Source organism: Plutella xylostella, chromosome 16, assembly GCF_932276165.1.
Source record: "Plutella xylostella chromosome 16, ilPluXylo3.1, whole genome shotgun sequence".
Classification (NCBI taxonomy): Eukaryota; Metazoa; Arthropoda; class Insecta; order Lepidoptera; family Plutellidae; genus Plutella; species Plutella xylostella.
The window spans coordinates 8214104-8235476 of NC_063996.1; the positions used below are offsets into that span (position 1 = coordinate 8214104).

Consider the following 21373-nt stretch of genomic DNA (forward strand, 5'->3'; position numbering starts at 1 on the left):
AAGCGCAAAACTCTGGATCAACTTAACCGATTTTGATATTTTTTTTACAAAATAGAAGCCTACCTTTTTCGTGAGTATCTACAACCCGTTTGTATCCCATAATTTTCAGGATAAAGCATTTTGACGGAAAGCAAACCTCATAGAAAAAAGTTGGGCATGAATAAAATTCTAACCGGAAATGTGTTCCCAAGCGCAAAACTCTGGATCAACTGAACCGATTTTGATATTTTTTTTACAAAATAGAAGCCTACGTTTTTAGTGAGTATCTACGACCCGTTTGTATCCCATAATTTTCAGGATAAGGCATTTTGACGGAAAGCAAACCTCATAGAAAAAAGTTGGGCATGAATAAAATTCTAACCGGAAATGTGTTCCCAAGAGCAAAACTCTGGATCAACTTAACCGATTTTGATATATTTTTTTACGAAATAAAAGCCCACTTTTTTAGTAAGTGTCCCATCCCATATTATCCCATAATTTTCAGGATAAAGCAATATGAACATAAGCAAACCTCAAAGGATAAAGTTGGACATAAATAAAATTCTCTTTTACTCTAACTTCACTTCATCATCCTCGGTATATTGCAACTATCCTCCTTTTTATGCCTCCGTAGGATATCCGTCGTTCCCTGTGCTTACCATACGATCGCTGAAAAGTGGGATTTCAGCGATCGTATGGTCCGTATCACTTCGACTTTACTTTGCGGTTGGATATTAAAATTTATGTCAAGATGCAGAATAATTATAAATCTCATAATCATTAACCATCATCACGACCCGTCACATCTCCACTGCCGGGGCATGGGTCTCCTTCCAATGAAGGAAGGGATTAGGCCTAGTCCACTACTCTGTCCCAGTGTGGGTTAGTGGACCCCAACACAAGCAAGCTTGTGCTGACAGAGTTGACGGGTAATTGGGCAACCCGACTGTCAGATGTTTTCAAGCCGCCCGAAGGTCTCTGAGTAGGCTTAACGACTGCTATCGATTTTATTATAATCATAATGATTGCGATTATGCTTCTTGACATATATCAAGATCTGGATATACAAGATGCTCCTGGTTTATTGAATCTGCATCCAACTCCTCAGATGCAGACTGGTTTAAATCTTTAAAAACTTCGGCAATGTGGTCATACCATCTTACAAGTCGGTCTTCCATAGTAACAAGGAGATATCCTGGGGTTTGTTGCAAAGTTTATTTGATTCTTTCTATAGATCCTTCATGGCAGCCGCTGTTTGTTTTCTCCAAGATATAGAATCAGACTAACAGCGTTGGTCCTTTTTTAAATTACGTTTGATATTTTGTTCACAAAGAAAATACTCGTACGCAACTCGTGCTTCTTTAGAATGGTAGTCTAGTTCGATGTTAAGTCTTCCTTGGAGAGTTGATCATATGCCATGTTCCTTTAGACATCCATTCTTTCTTTAAGTGTTCCTTGTGCCTTATTATTTCTTCGCAACTTTTTTAAAACATGTCTTTAATGCCAGTGCAGTTATCTTTGATTGAGGCGCGTCGCCCACACTTAGTAGGTTGATGGTATTTGTTGTGGATCTGGATACTAAGTTATCTTCTGACTTCTGGGTCCTGCAGCTTATTTACAGCGACATCTTTGGCAGATCTTGTGGCCTGCTTCTGAGCTCCCGCTATCGTCAAGCAGATTTTTCCAACCACTAAGTGGTGATCACTCTTGACTTTAGCAACCCTTCTTAAGTATTTCTAACATCTAGAAGTGAAGGTCTTCATTTTCGAATAATCAAAATGTGGTCGATTTGGTTCCCGGTCCAACAGTCGTGTGAGAACCAAGTCACCTTGTGACATTCCTTGGAGTTACCACCACCGAAAATTAGCCATTAACAATCCTTAGGCATCGTTGCTCGCTAATCAAATCGGGCGTAACTTGTATGAATCTGATAGATGTTTAAGAGTCGAGCGACGCTGCTTATGGATTGTTAATTGCTAATGTGACTTGCCCGCACGGTGCCGATACATGGACGATGACCAACGAAACTGTGCACCGAATCAGAGTTCCACAAAGAGCTATAGAGCGAGCCATTTTAAGTATTTCGCTTAGACGTATACCCAACGTGGTGATCCGTCAAAAGAGGAAAGTGTTCAACGTCGGTATGCGGGTCGCCGAACTGAAATGGGAGTGGCAGGATACTTGGCTCGTGGAGGGACGGAAGGTGGAAAAATGCGGTGACAGAATAGTGGCCAAGAGAGTGAGTTGAGTCCTTTCTGCTAAATACAAATTGTCTTTTTTCAATGAATAAGTATTCCTCTAAAACGACTCAGACGGGTTGAGTCCTTTCTGCTAAATACAAATTGTCTTTTTTTAATGAATACGTATTTCTCTAAAACGACTCAGAGCGCTTGAGTCTTTTATGTAAAACTAAATTTTTCATGGTTTCATAGGAAATGCGTTTCTGTAAAAGGACTCAAACAGTTTGAGTCCTTTATGTGAAACTAAAAAATGTGTGTTTCATACAATGTGGGTTGGTCCCCCACATCAAAAAAGTATGTTGTAGTTGGTTTTTTACTGTGTTTGTTTTCTTGACAGGTAGACCCTACATTTAGGTTAGGTTTTAGACATTTATTTCCCATAAGAATACAAAATACATATTCACTTAAAATGAGAAAAACATGTTATATAACTATAATATGTACGTACAATATACCCTCACCACTATTTAAAAACTAGTCTTAAAATTACTTTGGTAGGTATATAAAAGTAAATGTTAGGTTTCATAATTACTTAAGCACAATTTTAAATAGGTAATTTTTATAGGGTGACGTGTTCCAATACAAATGCTTTAAGGCCTTTCTTAAACAATTTCAGTTTATGCTCCGTTCTGATATTGTTGGGTAGTTTGTTGAACAACTGTGCTCCTTCAAACAATATATTTTTTTTACCGTAGTCTGTGCGCGGTGTTGTAAGCTGTAGGTGATTTTTAGTTCTAGTTTGATATCTATGCTCCCGAGTTTTAAAGGTTATGTTGGAATGGATTAATTTATTTTTAATTTTAAATACCAGTATACAGGTCATATATGTATATAATTGTTTAATGTGCATAATTTTAGTTTGCTTATAGATGGTTTGTGATGGTGTTAAGAAGTCATATGAAAATAGTACCTTTATTAATTTATTCTGTGCTATTTGTATCTGCTTAATGTGCGTTTTGGCGGCAGAGCCCCAAACTTCTATGAGGTATTCAATTTGAGGTTTGACAAGACTATTGTAGATAGTGTATCGAACACTGCGAGGTAGACAGCCTGTTATGCCCCTAAGCATGCCGGTAAGTGCTCTGATTTTGGACCTGATTCGTTCTATATGAGCTTGCCATGTAAGTCTTGGATCTAACACTAGGCCTAGGTATTTTTCCTGGGTAGATTTGCTCAATATATCGCCATCGATGGTTAATGGTTCATGATTCGGTATAATTTTGTTTTTGGCTGTGAATACCATGTAACAAGTTTTTGATGTGTTTATGGTTAGAAGGTTGTATTTGAACCAAGTTGACAGTTTATCAAGATCTTCTTGAGCTTCTGCAATTATATCGTTCATTTTATTGCCAAAATAAAATAGACATGTGTCGTCCGCATATAAAGTAATCTTACCACGTAATCCTATATCACATATATTATTAACATAAATCAGAAAGAGTATTGGCCCTAATATTGATCCTTGCGGGACGCCACATGTTATTTTATGAGAGCTGCTTTGAGTGTCATAAATTTTAACGGTTTGATATCTGTTAGTTAGGTATGATTCAAAGATTTTGTGTGCTTGACCAGTTATACCTATTTCATTTAGTTTATTTAGTAAAAGCTTGTGACTCACTGTGTCAAATGCTTTTCTCAAATCAATGAATATACCAAGAACTATGTTTTTCCTATCGATGCTGGATCTAATATCTGTTACTAAATCTACGGTTGCTGATAACGTATTGGATTGTGGTCGAAAACCGTACTGACGATCATTAAGTATGTTATTTTGTGTCATATGATGTTCTAAGCGAGTATGTATTACTTTCTCAAAAACTTTAGATGGCACCGGTAAAACTGAAACTGGTCTATAGTCTCCAGGTATTGATTTATTTCCGGATTTAAACACAGGAGAAACTTTAGCCACTTTCATGTCGTCTGGGAACTCTCCATCATTCATGCATTTATTTAGACTAGAAGCAAGTTTCTCCGCTATAATATCCTTTATGCACTTGTAACTCTTGGTACTTACACCATCTACGCCGGTACTGGTATTAGAATCTAATTTAGTGATAATTTTACTTATTTCATCTGGTGTGCATGGTGTAAAGTCTACGAGCTGAGCGTTTATTATTTTTGGTTTGATTGACTCTTTGTCAGACAACGGATATTTCGATGTTATTTTATCAGCTAATGTTGAACCTATTGTGGAAAAAAAGGAGTTGAATCATTCACATATGCCTGGTAAATCAGTTATGGTACCAGATTCGGTAACTAATTGTGAAGGAGCACTAGTTGTTTTTACTTTGTTATTGCATAGGCTGTTAATTAATTCCCACATTTTCTTTGGTTTTTTTGAACATAAATTGAACTTGTTCTGATAGTACTTATTCTTGGCTTTCATTATTGTTTTGGTAACTTGGTTTCTCTGTTTGATTAGCTGTACTCTCAATACTTCATTATCGGGATCTTCCTTATTTTTTTGCCATAGATAGTTTCTTTGAGATATTTCTGTCAAAACGGATTTATTAATCCAATCGGCCATAGGTGGGTTAATGATCTTTGTTTTAGGCATTCTACTTTTATTAATACTTTCTTTAATTAGTTTGTTTAAATCAGTGTAATCATAGTCAGTGTTGTCGTCTATTAGGTCTTTAGTAGATTTGTATAGCTTGTCATAGTTAATTGCATTGTACTGAATTTTCCTTTTTGGTTCGTGATTAATCTTTTTTAACTCAAAATAAATTTGCTTGTGATCAGACATCGTAGATTCAATTATTGAGAAGGCATAGTTGTGTCCCTTCAAATTTGTGCAAACATGATCTATAATTGTTTTGCTGGTGGATGTCTCTCGGGTACAGTAAATTGGGTTTATCTTGTTTAGTATTCTGTAACAACATTCTTTTAACGTGTTTTTGTAGTCCTTTATTCCTTTGCTCCTACATAATAGATTTAGGTTAAAATCGCCAAAAATAAGTGCTCTTTTTTTCTTTTGCAGCTGTGATTCATATACATCAAAAAATTCTGGTAGTTCTTTATCATCTGGTTTGTAAACTACTCCCACATCTAGTGCATATTTTTTTATTGTTATCCATAGATACTGGATGCCGTTGATATATTCAGTTTCAGCTAGGTTATGTTGCAAACTGTTATGTATGTATATTGATATTCCTCCTCCTCCTTTGTCACTTCTTATGTTATAATAATGAACGAAGTTAGGAAGTTCAAATTGTTTAGCATGGTCATCAGATGTTATCCATGTTTCAGTTAAAAGAACAACATGGATTCGGTTTTGCATTGACTGTAGTATAATTTTGAGTTCATCAAACCTTCCTTTCTTGCTGATACTTCGGACATTTGCATATAAGAATTTTAAAGAAGATGGATCCAGCTCAATATCTTGATGGCTTCTCACTACCTGGTGTATAATATCTTCAGAAGTTTCATTGAAAATGGGTGGTTGTAGTTTAGTTAGTTTTTTGATGGATCGCAGATGATTTTAGGCACGCCCTTTATGTACTTAATTGTAAGATTAGATTCTCCATTGTTTTCACGTTGTTTTAGTTCATTTCGAAGGTTGTTCATGTGTTGTTTTTGCATAATAGTTTGATCCGAAGCTACTTTTATGTTATCGGGTAGCTTTGATTTATTGCGAATTATTTTGATTACAGTCTCTTTGGATGGGAATATTGCTTTGATAGGACGGCTTTTAGTAGGGTCGTATTTACCAAGTCGGATGAGCTTTATTGGTTCTTGGATATTCTCAGCTATATTCAGAAATAGCTTATTTATTTCATTCTTGTCGTGAGCTCGTCTATCAGTACTAATGCTGTTTTGTGGTTCATGCACTCCCATCACAATTAGATTATTTTCTCTTTGGCTGCGTTCTTGACATTCGTTGACAATTTCTTCATAGCTCGTGATTGATGTACTGGAAGCTACTTTATTATTCCCGAGTGAAATTTCGTTTTTTAGGTCAGTAACATCCTTCTGGAGCTTCTCCATCTTTTCTTCTGTCTGCTCTTTAGATTTTTTAAGCTCACATATTTCTTCTTTGAATTTATTTTGCTGTTCAAATAATAATTGATTCGATTGCTTAATCTCAGATAGTTCATTTTTTATGGTTTTGACATCTTGACAGAGTTGGGAAAGATTATCATTTTGTTCTTTAAAAATATCTTTAAAAGAAGATAGAAGTTCATTTCGAAATGTCGCAAAAGCATTAGAAATATTGAGGTCCATATCAGGTTGCTTCCGTTTTCTTATGTTAGGTTGGACCAAAGAACTCTCAGCATCTGTCTGTGCTCGTAAATCTGGGCTGGATATACTGATACCGCTCGGAGGTGATCTTTGCACACTCATTTTTGGTAAGTAGATGATAATAGAATATCAGTGCGATTATTTGTTCTGTTTATTTAATTATTAAAATCTCGTTGAAATTATTTACTCACGAATAAAGGCTCAGTCCAGTACACACTGTGCGCCGCCCGCCGCCGCCGCCGATGTATATTTCAATTTGCACCGTAATAAAGTCTCTTCGATATAGCTTCTAGCGAGGCTGTGAGAAGAAGGTCTTAAGCGCCATGAAATTCGCGGCGCTTACGCGTTTTCGTAAACACCGTTCAACTTATTGATTCCACAGGTAGATTTTATTAGTTAATGTCTATTTTTTATGGTTTTAGCACACTTTTTTTGTATCACTGGTTAGCCTAGGTAATTAGTTAGCAAGCACAATATAATTTTCGAAGAAAAAATTATCTTTTACACTAGAAACTGATTATTGTTTACGCAGTAATTGGATCGAGATGTTGCACGTACAACAATCGGAGGGTACATTAAATAGCATGTTCTAGTATATAACTCAATTTTGACCAAGTTGTGGATTGAGGCCTTTCTGCGTAACTACGTCCACTTGTATGTACTTATGTAAGATTATTGGGACTGCACAACAAACAAATATACTTGCAAAATTTTATAGATGTATGTATGTTTATAATGTTTGTCCACGCATATTTCCGAAACGATTGAACCAATTGTCACTATTAATTTTTTTAATGGCTTACATTGAGCAGTCTAAGTATCATCATAATCGGTTAGTATTAATAATGATTAGATATTCTATTCTATTCTCTTTGGGGATGTAAGTACCTGCACCTGGCTCTCTCGAGTGGAACCTTTGTGCATATCCTCAAGGTCTAAACTGCCTTCCTAAGCTTGGACCATTTCCCACCACGCTGCTCCACTGCGGGTTGGTGGGTTCACATATCTAGATGTGCTAAATCTAGATATGCAGGTTTCCTCACGATGTTTTCCTTCACCGTAAGAGCGATGGTATACATTGTACTTAAGTTAAAAGAACTCATTGGTACATGTCAGCGCCGGGATTCAAACCCGCATCTCTTGCGTGAGAAGCGGGCGCTTACCCGACAGAGCTACCACCGCTCTTATTATTATTTAATAATCGATTAGATATTTTAATAATCAATTATACTTTTTCTTTATTTATTAATTTATATATATTATTTTTGTGATGTAAAGGGACGTAATTATTACTCACCGTAGGAATATCCCCTTTTAATTTGGAGCGCCGCACTTAATAAAATGGATAGGTACATTCACTAACAAAAAAAATGTATAGAGTAGTTTAGACTTAGATGTTCAGGGGGGTCACTCTCTAAATCGACGAACGAACGAACAAGAATTGTCACGCAATCGGCACCCTTAATACAACGAGATAGAGCCGAGCTCTTGTTCGTTCGTTCGTTTGATTTTGGTAGTGGCCCTCCAGACTCGTATTGAAAGAAGGGCTCAGCCAAAAAAGGTTTGTGATCTCTGACATGTCAAAAGTAGATAACTGTCAGAATTCCGTCGAATAAAAGATCCAGGTATAGTAATAATTATTATAACATAACCTTATAATACAAAATATTTCTATTCGACATTGACTTCAACATGCTACGACGCGGCGTAGCGTGCTACGAAATTACTACGACGTAGCGGTGCTACGAAATACTACGACGAAGTTGAATATGGACAAGATTTTTGCTGCCAAAGTTATTTACAGTTTTAAACTTATTCCTATTGCTCTTTGAAGATCCTGATTCCTGGTACCATATTCTTAAGGTATGTACCTAGTTATATTGAGAGGGTCATAAGCTGTACCTGTGACATCCGTGAAGACATCCGCACGGACACGGAGGTGCCCACGTTGATCTCCGCCACGAGCCCCAGCACGGTGCATATCACTGAAACATACATTATAATAATATGTAATATAATATGATTGTGGGGACATCTCACACACACACACAATAACAACACATCTATTTAACAGTCTTGATTTTAGCTGTAACAATTGACGTAAATAAGTTTCATCGGAAGGTTTTCTCATGAGAATTTAGAGTAATAGCGAATGTTTAGGAAGCGAAAATCCGGCTCTTTCAATAGAACACAAATAAGCACAGATATTGCATACAGCATATCTCATAAACCTTGGCCTCGTGAATTTTAAGAAGTAGATTTTTCTCAAATTTCGGAAATTCGTACACCAAAAGTTGTTCAGAACGAGTTGAGTCACTATTTTCCAAATGTGCACTTTAACTTGGGGCATTCTATATATCGTTACAAGGCATGACTGTTTATGTTTATAGTATCCTATATACTATACATACCTAGCACAGTGACGAGTATATAGCTGTAGACACACATGGGCGCGGACAGCGCCACGCTGAACCCGCCCGGCCGGGACTCGAACCTGAGAGGCGCTAGTCCGAACAGACTGGAGATCTGCAAGTAGGAGTAAACATGGTCATATCAAGTATTTGTTATACAGGAAGTTGCGTGTGCAAATTGTGAATTAAAGGGCAAAAAAAAACTAATTTAGTACCTACCATTGTTCCTGAAAATTCTAATAACAATTTTTTTATTTTTTTAAAGAAGCTCTTCGTGTCTTTAAAACAGTTAAGTTACAAACGTTATTCAATAACGAGACGAGTGGACTTGTGAAAAAAGGACTATTTAAAAATTAATAAAATAAAATCCACCACCACAAATGTCCATAACAAATAATACCTATAGGTACCACTTAAACCTATTTACCATTATGCTCCGGTTTAACAAATGGCATTTTACAAGTTACTGTGCCAATGGGACGCTCGCTGTATGGTCCTTCTAAGAAAAATCCATCAATCATAATAATGGCAAACTTATACTTTCCTCATTACCAACATAAATGAAAAAACTTTGTAAATTCCTGCACGTGGACACTTTAATTCTACAAAGTGGGTAAAGAAAATGAGTTTGACAGTTGGTGATAAATTTATGAATGTTGCAGGTAAACAAATAAGAGACCAAGGTCCAGTGACAAGAGCGCCAAATTACTACTAAATGGAAAAGGCTAACTTAGTGAAAAATCTAAATATTGACTTCAAAGTTTTAAAACATTAGTTTTGTTACGGTATCAGGTTTTCTACTTCAGCTCCAATAAAATTAGTAACGTACAACCCTAACGAAATTATGTATTTTTATATTGTAAATAAGTTAGACCACTTTGACTTTTACTCCGGTAATATCAAATTATATAGAATAAAAAGGTTACAAATACTTGTCTACGGCGGCATTCATTAAACAATGCGACCAATGACAAAGTTTCACTCACAAAATTCCGATACAAAATACCATATGGCCCAAATTGTTTAAAACAATTAATTTAAAATTGGAACCTTAGTAGAACCGTTACGGTTTAACGGTAAAACCGTAGTATACGTTTTTACTTGGTAATTTAATATTATGATGCACTGTAACTGTACTTCAATATATTAGACGGCATCTAGCCTTTTCCGTTTATGATTGATCTGGTGCTATTGTCACTGGAACTTTTCCTTTGCACTTAAGTGTAGAACGTATATGTAATCTTTGGTACGAATAAGAAACCTTTTAAAAATCTGGCAGGGCAAAAATTACCAAGCGCATTTTTTTCGTCAATGACTTCTATGCGATGGAATCCGCTGATATTCCTGCGTTCGGTGAGGTATACATACCTAGCTCATGGTCGAAAAAAATGTCGCTTAGTATTTTTTCCCTTTCAGAGTAAATATTATGCTGATGATACCTACCCTGAGTATGAACGCGTGAGCGCCGTCCACCACACAAGTTCCCTTCTCGACGGAGCGCGCGCGCGGCACCGCCGCCGCCCCCTCCTTCGCTGGGTCTATACCTGGGGGGGGGGGGGAATTAGTCACTTAGTCATATAATACTATAGGTAATGGTAAACATATGGGTGAAAACCGCATCAAAATCGGCTCATCCAAACGTGAGATAATTGAGAACATTAAAATTTATATAGGTACGGTTCTACTGTAATGAAGATAGTAATAATATTACAATCGATTAGGTAGGTAGTTCATACTAAACGTAGCTTTATAGTGTACGATAGTTTATACAGTATGTTGCACAAGTGATAATATAGTAAGCTGAAAGGGGGTAACTAAGGGGTTTCCCTCTCCTTTCCTCCTAAACAAGACAACCCTTAAAGAAAAAGGAAAGTTTGTTAGTCAATTCGTATTTTTTTATTCATTTTGAACCCTTTCGGCTTACTATATTATCAGTTGTGCAACATCCTGTGTATACCCTATCGTGTACTATAAACTACTTTTGTTTTACAACACCTATAAAAATAGCTCATCACTGAAGCAGTAAACATAGATCGATGATGACTTGATGAGTCAATAAAAACGATTAGCTAGTAGAATTGCTTATAAATTTTACTGCATTTAGATCCCTCGTGAGTTTTTATCATATGTTCAGGCATTTCAGGAATTTACAAAAATTAGAGGGTCTTTTCGGATTCCATCACCTTTTTAGCATTACCTTTTTACGCACAATTTGTCAAGCAGATATCTGAGCCCCCTGGGTTGGGTATTTCAATAACAAATAAAATTACGTGGCCGTAAGGTGTCTGGTTGGCCGACTGTACATGACTACACGTACCAATAACTGTGATCTTCATTGATTTACTATCTTCGAAATGCATCAGCATGGGTCCACCCACTAATAATTGTTGCATAATGTTGGTATAGATAGGTACTAACAGTTTGAAAACACTTTTATTTTTAACCGAATTCGAAAAAAGAAAAAGGTTCTCAATTTGTATGTATGTAGGTAGTTTTTTTATACGTGTGAATAAATTATTTTTTAATAATATCACAATAACTGTATGATAAGATAATCAAAATAATATATAATAAATACTTTGTTGCTGGTTAAAGCGATTATCGTCCTCTACATTTCGGAAATAACTAAATGTTGTTTTTTAAATATATAGTTATTTTTATGCCGTTATCATTATCACGCTTGCGGGAGGTAACACAATGCAATCAGAATTGTTTTCGCCTGATAAAGTATCTTGGTAATAAGAGTGAATACATTATTGACGTATTTAGTGCCAATTTCTCCATAGTCGGTTATCTTACCGACCGATTGATTTATAAATTAAACGTCATATCCATATAAAATTCATGATAGATATGTCAAAAGTCAATTACTACTCCCTGGTTATGCTCTAACCGACTATGGAGAAATTGGCACTTAGAAACCTATATTTACCAACAACGTTGCCAAGTGCAATCAACTCTACAGAGTGGATTATTATCAGTGTTCTACCCAAAATGCAGGTCATTCTACCTGACACACTGAACTACATAATAAATTTATAATATATCATTCCACCCAAAGGTTGTCTGGAAGAAATCGATTTGCCATGAGTCTGGCATTTGCATCCATGCATTGTGTTAGTATTATTTATTTATTATAAATTACACAGAGTTACATTTTATAAAAAAAAAACAGTTACAGTGTGACCAAAACCGCACGGCTTCAGTCATTGTATACGTATACATTGGGCTTAAAATACTTAAAGATAAGGCTTACATTCTAACACATTATAAATCATTACAAAAGATTATGTATACACATTATAAAAGTATAAATTAAATCAGTGTGTCTTGTTTGTGTTAAAATATACAAATTACATTATCGTCGCTATACCGCGAAAAACAATTACTTACCTCGAAATTTGTCTCAAAAAGGATTTAACAGTACGATAGGTATTTCTTAAATTCTACGCTCTCATCTGTGAGAACTCAGCAAAAAATACTTTTTTTGTGATTTAATTTAATGTTTTTCGCAGTCGGTATCGCGACGTTATCAAAGAACTGAAAAAAACGTAAATAGGAATAAGAGTTTGTTTACTGTATTTTAATTGTTTGTATACTTTATGTATTTGGTCCTTTGCGACCTGAATATCTCCTTCATATTCCTTAATTAGACTGCCTGTTACATATTATCTACATACTATACATATACAGGGGGTTCACTTTAGCTTACGTAAATATATTTTTTCGGAGCGCGACTGCGATAACCACGGCCCTATCTCATTGTATTAAACATTCCGATTGCATGACATCACTCGTCCGTTTGTTGTTTGTCAAGCAAGAGTACACCCTTTCGCACTTATACCTACCTAGGACCTAGATATCTAAACGTGGCAAGACGCTAGCAGTCTATGCCAACACCTATTCTCCGCGGTTTGAACAAACAAATGCACTGTCTACAAAGAGAATGGCTCTGACCGTGTGTTTCACGAAGGACTTGCCTACAATTACCTGCGTAAAATTTTATTTATTTATTTTATCGACATTTTATAAAAACTTTAAAAAAACATACACAGACAAAATTCAAATTAACAAGAAGTTAGTACACAAAGGCGGGCTTATTGATAAAAAGCAATTTCTTCCAGCCAACCTTTAGTTGGCGGAGAACTAAGGTAAATTTACGAAACTCTTTTTTACAATAATAAAACAACAAGTAAATTTACGAAACTCTTTTATACAATAATAAAACAACAAGTACTAAATGCAGACATATAAGTACATAAAAAAATTATGGTATTTTTTCAAAACAGGTGCTTTAGGATAGCGAGTTGTGTTGTGTGTGTGTTTCCTTCACGTTTCCTTTTGACAACTTTATAAACATAACCTAAATCCTACCTACTGGTTATTGATGTAGGTATAAGTTTAAAAAAAAGTATATTATGTAAAAAAAAATAGTGACTGAATACACACACACTCATAAGCTTTTGTCTTTATTATGGTGTGAAGATAATTTTATTAAGTAGGTAATAAAAAAAACTGATCCTCATTTTGTGAATCGCACCATATACCCTGCACACATATTCTATTCCTCGCAAATTGCAATCAGCCAGAGGGGCTATTGTCACAGAATTGTAGATCAGAAAAACCCTAATCAGCTTGTAGATCAGAAAAATCCTTGGTGTAGATCAATGATTAGGTGTCGGATATTTTTGATTCGGACTCATTTTTAGAGTACCGGTGACAAACACTAAGAGCTGAGAACATAGTTCAGGTATTTCATCAACCGATCGAGCAGTGAAACCTAACGCAAAATTGTATGGCGCAGACATTTAGGTACCTACTGGTAGGCGGCGATTCTCCTGCGCAATACAAATTCACGTTTACTCACCGCTACTCGGTGCCTCGCCTACTCGCCCCTCAACAACCTGTATATGTATATTTTACCTAACTATGCATGTAATGTATGTAAATAATTATAAGATTTCAATCATAAATAAATGATACTCGATACTTTCATGAATTTAAAAATGTAGTTAATCTCTATATAGGTACACCTAATGCCCTAATCAGCTTTTAATCGGCATACCTACTTACTTATTCCTCGTTATTTTATAAAGGCATTACACAAAAACATGTTTACAATACAAGTCCATTTGGTACCGGCCATAATTTATTGTTGTCACGATTCTATAGACAGTAGGTATATGTGTACCTAATTGTTTACTAGTATATCATAGATCTAGGTTTAACAGTGTGTAAATAAAAGGTACCTACTTAGTAGTCGCGTGCAGGATATTATGGAGCAACCCGTGGGCTCACCATGAGTTTGTGAAACTGAAGGTGTAGGCTGACCAAGACAAAATATAGCTAAGAACACGAAAACGAAAATCTGTTCAGCAATTTGGGAGCTACGCTTCCACAGATAGATACACAAACACATTAATTTATAACACCCCTCTTTTTCCGTCTGGGGTTAATGATCGCAATTTTGTCGGACATAGACCACGGATGGACCATACCCTATTCTCTACCACTGCACTACTCTACTGTAGCAGGCCCGGTGATAATATACTAAATTTACATAACAAATAACAATAACACTTTCAGTTTCATGTAACAGAAACTGAAAGATAAAGTTTAATGAGGACGCGAGCAGGGGACGACAGGGGAAGGGAGGGGAGATCGTAGAAGGGAAAGCAATCGAGGGGATGGGGATAGAAGAAACTGGAAAGGACTGATTTCATTAATTTAGGTTTTGAATTATTTATGGAAGACCACGAAAGTTTTAAAAAGGTGAGTAAATAATGTGACAAAAATTCTGAGAACGGGAGTCCCTGATTAGCAAATATTTTAAAGCGAAGTGAAGCTCGCAGGCAACGGCTAGTAGGTACATAATATTTTTATACTATAAGCAGTCACACTCTCTAAGGCGGACCTACAATAATATTGTGCAATATATTTATTGTGCAATAAGTTTTGAATTCAAACGACGTTTGCGCAATCATCAATATTAACCCTAGACGATGAATTATATTGCACAATTGTCAATATTGCGCAAAATAATTGATCGTCTAGGGGCCGCCTAAAGTAAATGCCATCGAAAGCACTTACCCATCTTCCTGGGCTCGACAATCCATGGCGCGTCGTATTTAAAACTCCTCTGTATTATCATTATAGATTTTAATTATTATAACTTTTTAATTTATCCGTTTCACATTTCAGCAAGAAAGAAAGTAATCCAAGCATTATAGTATTAATAGTTTCTTTTTTAATAAAATTTTATACCGTGATACCGAAATAACTTATGCCTGATGAAATTAGGTTGAATAAAAATCCTTACTAAGCCAGAAATCAAGAATGAAAGTACCAGGCGACTATGACATTAGAGGAGCACGTCATACGTTGTTTACGTGAAAGATTACACTGTTGGTACAGCAAAATAGTAATTATGTCCTTGTCCGAAGCGCCGCTTCTCGCCTGACTGGGCGGGGTTAATGGCTATCAGATTGTCGGGTTAAAATGATCACACGTGTAAAGGGCTAACGTGTTAGGGTTAATTTCATGAATCATAGACAAAACAGGAGGGTTACTCTATACTGACGAAAAACGAACGAACGAGAGCTGCCGTGCAATCGGAACGTTGAATATAACGAGATAGGGTGCTCACATAGAGAAACGGGTTCCCTTTATCTACCTGTACCGGTAACAAGATTATGCGAAAGCGCACATGACATTTAAAAATCCGGGAAATGCTCCGTGAGTGAGCGCTTTCGCATAGTCAAGTTACCGGTACAGGTAGATACAGGAAACCCGATTCTTTATGTAAGCACCCATAGAGTCGTGGCTCGCGCAGCAGCGCTCTGAAGCTTAGTTTTTCGTAGAGTGCCTATTTTATATTGGGCGCCTCGTGCTTTCTCCTTTCTTTCCCTAGTAGCACCATTTTACTATCTATTCTATGGCGCTCCGTTCACTGCACGAGAGTCGAGGCGGCATTGCAGCGGCCGCGACTAAGAGACGCAATTTCTCTATATGTTCTGTATACGAGCTCAGGTCGACGCTCACTGAAGAAGTCGAGGCGCAGGGGGTTCGAGAACTTCATATTGGAAATGAGACATAATTTCCTGCGCCTTAAAGCCGTAGGGACGCCACCTCGACGCCGCCTCGACTCTAGCTGTGGGTGGAGCGCCTTACACGATGATTGGCCAGCCAGAAAAAAATATATATCTATATAAACTTGTAGTAATACATAAACTTTTCTCTAATAGCTATACCTAAATCAGGAAAGAGGCGAGGTCATATAATTATTCTCAAAACAGACTGTACCAAACCAAACTAAACATAGACACATCGTTTATTTACTAAAAGAATTACATTTATTGTTTTATATCACCCTCACTACATTTTCGATATTATCTTTCACGTCCAACACATCACAGATGCTTCTATTTTACCTAGTTGAATATATCAAATAAATGATATAAGAATATGATAAGGGTGCAAACGTGACCTTTTTCGAATGGCCCTCGAGACTTCTATTCCACGTCAAAGTTATCTAACATTCCTTACAAAATACATCATAGAATGCATTGAACCAGACATATGCATTCATTCCGCTATATTGCTGTGAGATCTACAGGGTATCACAAAAAGGACATTTTAACCCGAGAGTGGTTCACACTGCTGCATATTATCAGTATATCCAACGATATTTAAAAAAAACATGTCAAAAAAATTACGTTAGAATAATTTCAGTATGAGGAAGCTTAATGTCTACGCTTTTCAGAAGTAATATTGTAGCATACCTAAAAATGCATGTCTCTTAGGTATATGTGTATTTATATTATTATTTAAGTAGTAGTTTATAGGTATATATTTTGGACATGTTTGGTTATTGTTTAATGTAGTTACTTATATGTCTGCATTTAAGTACTTACTGTTTTATTATTGTATAAAAGAGTTTTCGTAAATTTACCTTAGTTCTCCACCAACCAAGGGTTGGCTGGAAGAAATTGCTTTTTGGCACAGCCCGCCTTTGTGTACTTACTTCTTCTTAATTTGTATTTTGTCTGTGTATGTTTTCTTAAGTATGCAATAAAGTGTCTATAAAAAAGTAAATGTTCCCCTAGAAAACGACACACCCTGTTTAGTAAAGATTTTTATTAATAAAGTCGCTCATTCATTTGACGGGCTGTTTGAGGAAAATAACAACTATGAATACATAATGTTCTGTCGTGTTATTAACGCAACGAACGCACTTTGCAGCAGCTTTGTACCTAAGCGAAGATAAATTAGATAAAACTATTTATCTACGACAATAATAAACTGTGCGAAAACTGTATAGTACATTATATTATTAACTCGAGTTAGTAAGCTTAAGTGGCAGTGGGCTGGTCACATCTGTCGAAGAACCGATGACCGATGGGGTAAACGTGTTCTGGAGTGGAGGCCGCGACTAGGCAAAAGTGTGGGACGCCCTCCGGCTAGATGGGGTGACGACTTGCGAAAGGTGGCTGGTTATGATTGGATGCGGCAAGCTATAGATCGCATCCAGAGGCGTACTTTGGGAGAGGCCTACGTCCAGCAGTGGACTGCTATAGGCTGATGATGATTATATTATTATACTAACGTCCTTCTAGCCTCCCCTCCTAGTTGCCAATTTCATTGAGGATCAGCCACCTGAATAAATTATAGTGTCATGTGTAATCAGTACGGAGATCTTTAATTTAACACGTTTTTTTGGCTAACCATATTCATTTATTTCATACTCTATAACTTATGTGAGTACCTTACCTACTTTCTTCGTTAAAATATACTTACAGATGTTTTTAAGGAACTTTCCTAACGTATTATGCATACCAACTCTTTACCAAAGAATTAGTTCAGCCGCGCCAGGGGTTCACTCTATAATAACGAAAAACTAAGTATCGGAGCGCTGCGGCCCGTGCCACGACTCTATCTCGTTGTATTAAACTTACCGATTGCAAAGCTCTCGTCCGTTTGTTTTTCGTCAGTATAGAGTAACCTGGCCCTGGGCCTCTAGTACAGGTTTTGCAATTGACGTAAACGAATAAAGTTTTGGTTTTCTTCTGTCATCTACATACATTATCTGTCAAAAGTTTCTACTAGAGGCGCCACTTTGTATTTGAGAAAACGTAAACTTTTTTCGTTTTCGACAAACTATGAAACTCGTACTAGACGCCCAGAGCTTCCATCGTCACGGCCATTTTAAAAGTAATCAATCACCGCGACCGAAATACCTCTAATTTCGAGCTGCTGTACAAATGGAACTAAGCTCTCATCGGATCGATGTAAACACAGATGGACTGGTACTTAGATTAACAATACGACTATTATGACTTTTGACAAGAAATTGTAATATTCTACGTCGAAAAAATAAAGGATTTCATTTCATTTCGAATTAGCTACCACAGCTATCAGCATCCAAAGGTTGTCTGGTAGAGATTGCTTTAAACAATAAGGCCGCCTTTTGTACTGTGTATTTTCTAGTTAATACATTGTTTTTTGTATTATTTCTTTGTGGTGCAAGTGAATAGTATTGTATTGTATAAGATGGTGTGTCACGTACAAAAACAAAGCAAAAAAAACTGTCTGCATTTTGTTTACTATGTCTCAAACAATTTTAAGTTCTACCTTTTCACAATTACTCTACCAATGGGGCAGATATTTGTTTAAACAGATATTTGTACTCGGGTCTTGGGTGTTGATATTTATATTTAATACTAGCTGTTCCCGCGCGCTTCGCTTCGCCTTAAAAAGTTTTCCCGTGGTAATTCCGGGATAAAAAGTAACCTATATTCTGTCCCAGGGTCCAGACCGTATGTATACCATATTTCATTCAAATCCGTTCAGTAGTTTTGGCGTGAAAGAGTAACAGACAGACAGACAGACAGACACAGTTACTTTCGCATTTATAATATTAGTTAGGATGTATTAGTGTAGATATATCCGCTGTCCGATACCCATAAAACAGGCTCTGCCTAGCTTGGGGTCGGATGGCCGTGTGTGAGATGTCCCAACAAAATAAATTAATGAGTAAGGTCGCAAATCTTCGTAGTAAGAGCTCAGTGGTAAAAGTGAGGTGTTATTTGTCGAGACGTTTCTTTTGAACTGTCACTCCATCTTGTTGGTATATTGTTAGTCTAAGGGGAAAACAAACTGAAAATGCTTTTATTGTTACAAAATGTTATGACTAGAAATGATTGGCTGGTTGAATATTGCGTTTGTTAAATAAACATGTGCGTGAAACGATATGTATGCTGTATAGGTATACAAAAAAGCTTTAGTGCCAATTTCTCCACAGTCGGTTAGAGCATAACCAGGTAGTAGTGGTTGAATTTTGACACATCTGTCAAGAATTTTATATGTTGATGACGTATAATTGATAACCAATCCCTGGTCGGTTAGATAACCGACTATGGAGAAATTGGCACTTAGGAAGCCTAAAAAAAACGTTTGTTCCAATTTTTTTTTAATTTTGCGATAAAAAAACTGCTTCTCTATAGATACTTTGTTGATAACGTAGCTTTTTTAGATGTAATTATTTTATTGCGTGTGACGTGTGAGGCACTTTGCATGTTAAGTGAAAGCAGTGGGACCCGTCTTTATGAATTCGCGGAAAATGTCTAAATTAAATTCTCATACATATTCCAAAAACGACCTTCAAAAAGACTTATCTTCAACAAAGTTAATAAAATGGAGTAAAAATCTACTTCGCAATTACTTTTCGTACAATTTAGAAGACAAAAAACAGAGCACCTTGGCTTTAAATCAATTACCTACCTTTATTGAAAAAAAATGTAGCGCCATTTCGAATTAAAATTATTTGTAACTATGATGAAACTTAAAATTATTCTAGTAATGTATGTAATTCTCTTTCATGGTGCTTCATGAAAACATTTCATTAATGTTTTTAAATATTAGTCTATAGTATAGTGTCGTTATACAGGATGTTGCAAACGACTTGTCCCGTGATTATGGGTAGATCAGAGGTGCCCTTTTGGAAAATTGTAGCGATATGAATTAAAATTTTACGATGTAGTGTGGTGACTGTGGTGTCACTATCAAATAATGGCCGAAAATCTCTCCGGTGAAATTAATTGGCAGTGTGGTATCCACGCGGGACATTGATTGAATACAGCAATCTTTTATAATTAAATTATACGTTATTTAACTATACCATGCATAATATATGTTATGCCTTAAGCCTAGTTTACACGAGCTTATCCTTAGTAAATGTAGTTTAACCTTAATCTACTAAGATCTACAGGGTGTGCCAAGTTTTATTTATGTGGCCAATAATTCTATCTACTAATAACCAGTTAAAAAGCTATAATCTTACAAAAATCTATGAAAGTTTTTGAATCCAGCAGCATAAGTTTTACAATAATGACAACTATGATTAAAATTATAAATAAATGCACTAGAATGCACATTTTTCTTTCATTTTACATAAAGGCCAACTTTCTTCTTAGTACTTAAATAGTTATTCTCACTATTCCTAGAACTCTGACAACTGAAAGAAAAGAATTTTAAATCTTGTGCATTTTTTTTGTTAAAATAATGAGAATTATTTATAGTAAATCCCGAGTTAAGTCAACATGGGAAATGAGAGAAATACTTAGATAAATAATTGTAGATATCGTAAGGAATCTTTTAAAATTTAAAATCCTTCGGTCTGAATACTACAGGCACACCCAATACTGCTGAAAGTGTACTACTAAAAGGGGTAAAAAGCTTTACATGGATAGAACATAAATATTTTGTGGAAATGGTTGTGGTTAGATAACTAAAAAATAATTTACCTTCGGGCAATTACCCTTATAAATATTATGCTTGCCATGATTATATTAACCAGTTTACCTAAATGTAAAGTATTATTTTTTTTGTTATTTAATTACACACTGTGCAAAAGAACAAATAAAACAATATATAAAAAGTTCGAACAAATATTTCCTTACCCTTCATCGCTGCCTACTGGCTGTCTCTCCATCCGCACAAACAAACATACTGTATCAACAGTGAAAACAACACTGCCAAGCCTATGAAATCAAAACATTGCAGACACATACCAATACAAATGCAAAACGCTTACCCATTGATATTTTGATAGGCTACACAAAAATACGATGAAACTCGACCAATTGGTGTCGAAAAACAAAGTTACCAAAAACAACATTTTTCACGTTTCACATTATGACAGATAAAAAAGTTAAGCTGTCAAAAATTTTCCCGCCACATTTTTGTTTCGTCGAAATGCACGTCACGTGGCACGCGTGCCGGGGCGGGAGTCCAACTGAGGTTTCAAGGAAGGAGGATGAATTCATCGTCAGAATAATTATTGTTATTCTCTGCGCGTTGCTAACAAGTTGCTTTATAAACATTGCCTTTAAATATCGGCGGTTAGGTTTTGATTAACTATTTTTCTGTGGCTTCGTGTAAGTAGGTACCTACTTGGTATAAAATTATACAAAGCTATATAAGTACCAACATAATATACTGACG

At 36.0% G+C, this 21373-nt stretch overlaps 1 protein-coding gene across 8 annotated transcripts in view; it reads right to left on the reverse strand.

The window, feature by feature from the left end:
• The window catches only part of LOC105380591 (gustatory receptor for sugar taste 43a-like), a 38665-nt gene extending 17505 nt beyond the window's left edge, over window positions 1-21160 (reverse strand). For 5 of the 8 annotated variants that reach the window (XM_048626427.1, XM_048626426.1, XM_048626431.1 and 2 more), the window contains exons 1-4: window positions 11190-11471; window positions 10316-10416; window positions 8873-8987; window positions 8364-8446 (exon numbers count right to left, since the gene is read on the reverse strand). In XM_048626427.1, coding sequence (XP_048482384.1) covers window positions 8364-8446; window positions 8873-8987; window positions 10316-10416; window positions 11190-11265 — 375 coding nt within the window. In that variant the 5' untranslated portion in view covers window positions 11266-11471. Of the gene's footprint in view, window positions 1-8363; window positions 8447-8872; window positions 8988-10315; window positions 10417-11189; window positions 11472-14962; window positions 15314-20829; window positions 20900-20963 lie in introns of those variants that run through there. The other 3 variants (XM_048626430.1, XM_048626429.1, XM_048626428.1) reach the window with 3 other exon arrangements.
• Between the last annotated feature and the right edge of the window lie 213 nt (window positions 21161-21373).